The sequence below is a fragment of the Ornithodoros turicata genome, chromosome 2 (assembly GCF_037126465.1).
Source record: "Ornithodoros turicata isolate Travis chromosome 2, ASM3712646v1, whole genome shotgun sequence".
Lineage (NCBI taxonomy): Eukaryota > Metazoa > Arthropoda > Arachnida > Ixodida > Argasidae > Ornithodoros > Ornithodoros turicata.
The window spans coordinates 119400895-119406144 of NC_088202.1; the positions used below are offsets into that span (position 1 = coordinate 119400895).

At 49.7% G+C, this 5250-nt stretch overlaps 1 protein-coding gene across 1 annotated transcript; it reads right to left on the minus strand.

Annotated features, from left to right (window-relative positions):
* Positions 1-2413: 2413 nt before the first annotated feature.
* Positions 2414-4970, minus strand: LOC135384992 (uncharacterized). The gene is made up of 2 exons (XM_064614169.1): positions 3369-4970; positions 2414-2833 (listed from the first exon to the last, which is right to left on the minus strand). Exons 1-2 carry the CDS (start codon positions 4968-4970, stop codon positions 2414-2416), a joined length of 2022 nt encoding a protein of 673 aa, XP_064470239.1.
* Positions 4971-5250: the final 280 nt, after the last annotated feature.

The following is a 5250-nucleotide window of genomic DNA, read 5'->3' on the forward strand; positions in this document are numbered from 1 at the left end:
TGCCGTAACTTGTGCGTTTCGGATATGCCTCTAATTAAATTATATGAATGGTTATGGCATAGTTTCTCGTTATGCATGTCGCAGCCGTTCAGTCACTGTGATCTACGAACGTTTGGGACAAGTGTGCTTTGGTGTTCAAATACGAAATCAACATCGATTGCCTATTCATAACAGTGATTTCGTTCAGGGTTACCCATCACCAATAAATTGTTTTTATTATATTTTTAGTGCTCGGCATCAGCGACAACGACACACATGGCCAAGCTGTTTTCGGAAACTGTACACCTGTACACATTAGATGTGTGAACCGCGGTTGGCTTTTGAACTGCTCGTCGGTGTCGAAGCACCTAAAGCTCCAGTGAGGCCTATTACAAGACGTGAAAAGAGATGTACTCTAAAGAGATGTACTGTAACTTCTTCTAAACCGTTCGCGAGGACAAATAAACTTGCTTTATCAACCGCCGTCGCTTTTTGTTTCTCTGCTTTGGAACAACACATCCGTTACTCTCAGCAAGCGCGGAAGAAAAACAGACGAAGCTGAGACTGGGGGGAGGGGGGACAAGACGAGGCAGGCGAAAAACCCGAGGAGAGAAGGAAAAGGAGGTTGAGAAAGGAGGTCGGTCTGCGCATGCGCACTTGACCCCAGCTTTTTTCCCGCGCTGCTGACCTTGACCGCTCTGAGTGGCTCCTGCAGATCACGGGGTTTGGGCGCCCGCCATTTTTTCTGGACCATCGCGCCTATACGAGCTTCCTGCGGGTGCCTATACCCTCTCACTCGTATTCTCCCTTCCCCCTGTTCCCGGCGCTTTGCCAGGCCATCTGCTAATATTATCGGGAAGCAGGAAATGAAAATCCAGAAGACGAAGGAACGCACATATACAAATTTATCGACACGGTACACATATAAACAAACAGCAACATTTGAATGGGAGTAAATCTACACGATTATTACAGAATGCTGCAGAATAAATAAATTTTTCTGCTGTTTCTAATGGGTACAGTAGCTGAACGGGTCGTCCAGTCAGCTTTCCAGATACAAGTCGCAGTTCGCAAGACCGCACAAGGCCGTCTCGTCCTCTGAATAGTTGGGTTATCCGGGCCAGTCTCCACATGTGCCGCGGAACTTTATCCTCTTGTACTAGCACAACGTCTCCTTCAGACAGTCTTGTTGTGTTGCTTTTGGTGTCCATCTGATGAGCTGACCGCAATTCCAGGAGATACTCATGCTTCCATCTCTTCCAAAATTGGTCAGCCAACTTCTGTCGATGTATCGATCTTCTACTGACTACCGTAGAATTTGATCGTGGGACCACAGTTGTGGCAGAGACTTCAGGAAGCGCTGACAAGTTTCTCCCGATCAGTAGATGTGCAGGTGTTAAAGCGCGTCGGCTCGTCAGGCGTAGAGTGTAGATAAGTAAGTGGTCGTGAATTGACCACTGCTTCCACTTCGTGAAGTAATGTAGTCATTTCTTCGGATGTCAAACAGTGCCGTCCGAGTACTCTTCTCAAGCAAGTTTTCACCGATCGCACCAGCCTTTCCCACATACCGCCCCACCAGGCAGCTCTTTCGACAATGAATTTCCAGCTGATGTGATTCTTTGCGGTGAAGTCTTGTGCATCCGTACTTCTAACAACTGTCCACAATTTTTTGATATCCTGGGCCGCCTTCTAGAAAGTGAGCGCGTTATCACTGTAAATTGTAGAAGGTGCCCCGCGTCTTGAAATAAATATCCGAAAGGCTATGACAAAAGACTTGGTTGTCAAGTCCGTAACTAGTTCGAGGTGCACAGCTCTCGTTGTGGCGCAAGTCAACAGCGCAATGTACGCTTTCGCCGAACCCGAACTAGTCTTGAGATACAGAGGCCCAGCAAAGTCGATGCCGGTGGTGTCGAACGGGTGAGTTGGGTTGAGGCGCTCCACAGGCAATGGAGCTATAGGGGCTGTTGCCCTAGTCGCACGGAGTCTCCTGCATACCTTGCAGTGGTAGAGGGTGGATTTGACTAGCTGCCTCGCTTGAGTTATCCACCATCGCTCTCTCAGTATCGTCAATGTTGTCTGGACTCCGCTGTGTAGGGCGCGTCGATGGAGGCTGTCGACCAGTAGTGCTGATAGTGGGTGTTCTTTGGCCATCAGTATAGGACGCTTCACCTCTTCGGGGTTATCCGAGTACTGAAGTCGCTAGACGCATCACACCCCTTTCGTCTAGGTACGGTCGTAATCGTGCAATCTTTGATCCCTGTGCGATCTCTCTTCTCTGTCCCAGAGCGAGTATGTCCTCCGGATATGGTTTATTTTGCGCCCGCCGAATTCAGAACATCTCAGCCTTCTCAACTTTCCTAGCTGTCAGCGAGCCCGTAACCTTCGCCGTCGCACGGCCATTCTCTATGAATCTCAGTATCCACGCTGTGATCCGTCATATGCGATGATAATCGCTGTACTTTCCGAGGTCAAGCAGTGTAGGAACAGCTGTTTCGACGTACGTCGTCAGTATAGCTCCACGTTTCCTTTCTTTTTCGATGTGGCTGAGGTCACCACAGCCATTTTCAGTAGATATTGGCCAACATTCCTCACTTTTAGAAAGCCATGGCCGTCCCTCGAACCACTGTTTGTCCCCCATTAATGCTATGACGGGCAATCCCCTCGTTAGCAAGTCTGCCGGGTTGGCACTCCCTGGACAGTGCCTCCACTGAGACTTGTTGCAGCCTTCTTGAATTTCAATAACTCTGTTGCGAACGAAGGGCTTCCATCTGTTCGAGTCGCCCCTGATCCAGTTCAGCGTGACCGTGGAGTCAGTCCAGAATTTGATGTCACACTTGGCAACTTGCAACGACGACTGTAGCAGTTTAGAAATGCATACACCTATCAAGGCTCCCATCAACTCCACACTGTTAAAACAGGACTTCACCACATAGCACGCTCCTAACCAACCATCATACCGAATGATATCATTCTGTGTCATGATTTGTTGAAAACAGGGGGGAGGCGCCTATCTGGGACAAGATAATCTGTCCCAGATAGGCGCCTCCTCTCATTTTCAACAAATCATTGCGCAGAATGATATCATTCGGAATGATGGTTGGCTAGGAGCGTGCTATGTGGTGAAGTTCTGTTTTAACAGTGCAGGCGGGGAAGGGTGAACTGCTTAAGCGGGGCGACACGTGACTTAGCGAAGACCGGCCGCACCTTAGTTTCTTCTGTGTCGCTCACAGTTCTCAAATATGCACATGCTCCATACGCGTGTGGCGATGCGTCAGTGAATATGTGAATCTCGTAGCAGTATTGTGTACCTGTCTTCGGCAGCACGCACCGGTCCACAGCGACGTTACACAGCTTGGGAGCTCGGAACACCATAAGCGCAAAGTGTTTGCCAGATCGCTCGGGAGTGGGTCGTCCCAGTCCAACCTTGTCTTCCACAGCTCCTGAAACAGGATCTTGACGCGAATGGTATACGGTGCAAGAAAGCCTAGCGGGTCGAAGACTCTTGCCGAGGCCTGCAGCACGGCCCTCTTAGTTTCTTGCATACCAGCGATGACATTTAGCAGTTGATTTGCGGAAAACCTCAGTTGATCATCGCTTCGGGTCCACAGCACTCCCAGAACCTTACTTTGAGCCGGTTCTCCAAACGACTTTTCATTCTCGGTGAATAAGGTACCGCTCTTACGATCGAACAATGATTGTAAATCTTCAGCGTTAGATGCCCATTTTGTCAGATTCATGCCCGCTTGTCTCAGCAGTTCCTGAGATTTCTGGACGACCTCCAGGGCTTCTTTCACTGTGGGGGCACCGGTAAGTAGGTCGTCCACGTAGAACGCCTCCAATAGTAAGCTGGCCAGCTCCCTGTCAGATGTCAAAAGGCTTTTGAAGTGCTGCTGCAGTGTAGCACCCAAAAGAAATGTGCTTGCTGTGGTCCCGAATGGCACTCTCTTCATCCTCCAGCATTCCACCTCTGGGCATTGTTCATTCAGTCGTGGAGTTTCGGAACACCACAAAAACCTCAGCGCATCCCTGTCATTCTTACGAATTTCTACCTGTAGAAAGGCCTTCTCGATGTCTGCCGTTAACGCAATCTTGTGTCTTCTAAACCGCAATAGAACGCCTACCAGGTCGGCGTTCAACTTCGGCCCTTTCTCCAGATGATCATTTAGGGACGTCATCCCTTTGCAATGGGACGACGCATCAAATACTGTCCGGACCTTCGTAGTTTCTGAAGTGTTTCTTATAACTGCCCTGTGAGGCATGTAGTACCGAGTGTTCAAGCTATTATCCTCTTTAGTCACCTTTTCTGCATACCCCTTATTGATGTAGCTTCTGATCGCTTCGTCGTACTGCGCCCTGAAGCCTTCTCTATCTAGCCGTCTGACTAGGATCCATACCCTGTCCTCCGCTATCTCATAGTTGTTCTCTAGGACTGACATGTGTGCCTTCCAGGGCAAAGCTACTTCATAGCGGCCGTCCGTCATCCGAATGTTGCGCTCAAATTCCTCCAAGACCGCCGTGTCGTGATCTGTCTTGCTGGAGGCGTCATTCGTGATGCCTAGACTTTCTAACTCCCAAAACTTAGTCAGAATGTCGTCTTCTGTCAGCGTCTCAACTCCAGCTCTCAACACGCAGACGGCTGTCGTTGACCGCTCGGCGCAGCAGCCTGATACTGAAGACGGCCCTTGAAAGGTCCATCCGAAAACGGTTTCGATGGCAACTAATTTCTCGTTGTTCTCGCATCCTCTGACACCACCGGTCAGCAGCTTCCACAACTCGTCGCAGCCAATTAGCAGTCCAATACCACCTTCATGCTTCACACCCGGAACTAGCATGTCGTCAGCGATGAAACTTCCTGTGTAGCGAATAGCCTTCACGAAGTCGTCGTTCACGGGAGTCTCAGCGAGATCTTCGCAGATGAAGTCAATTGTTGTGGCTTGACATATTCTTTCGGGTGGTATTGACTCCTGAGTCGAACCTCGACTACTTTGCATCTGCGTACGCGCTTCGACGCGGTTTCGTTGGCAAATTCCCGTAACCGGAATATTTCGTTTTGAAACAGTTTTTCTTACTAAACATATCCCCCCTCCCCCCCAGTCGGAAACATTACAAAAATAATTTATTCCGATTTTGCAGCCCGCTGCGCGCACCCGGCTGAACTCATGCAAGAGTGTGCAACCGACGTCACTGGAGTCGGTTAGGAAGGAGGCTGTCTGTCACAAAATGCGGTCTTCCTACTCGCCATCTGCCACCGAACAGTCGCTAGAAACACCT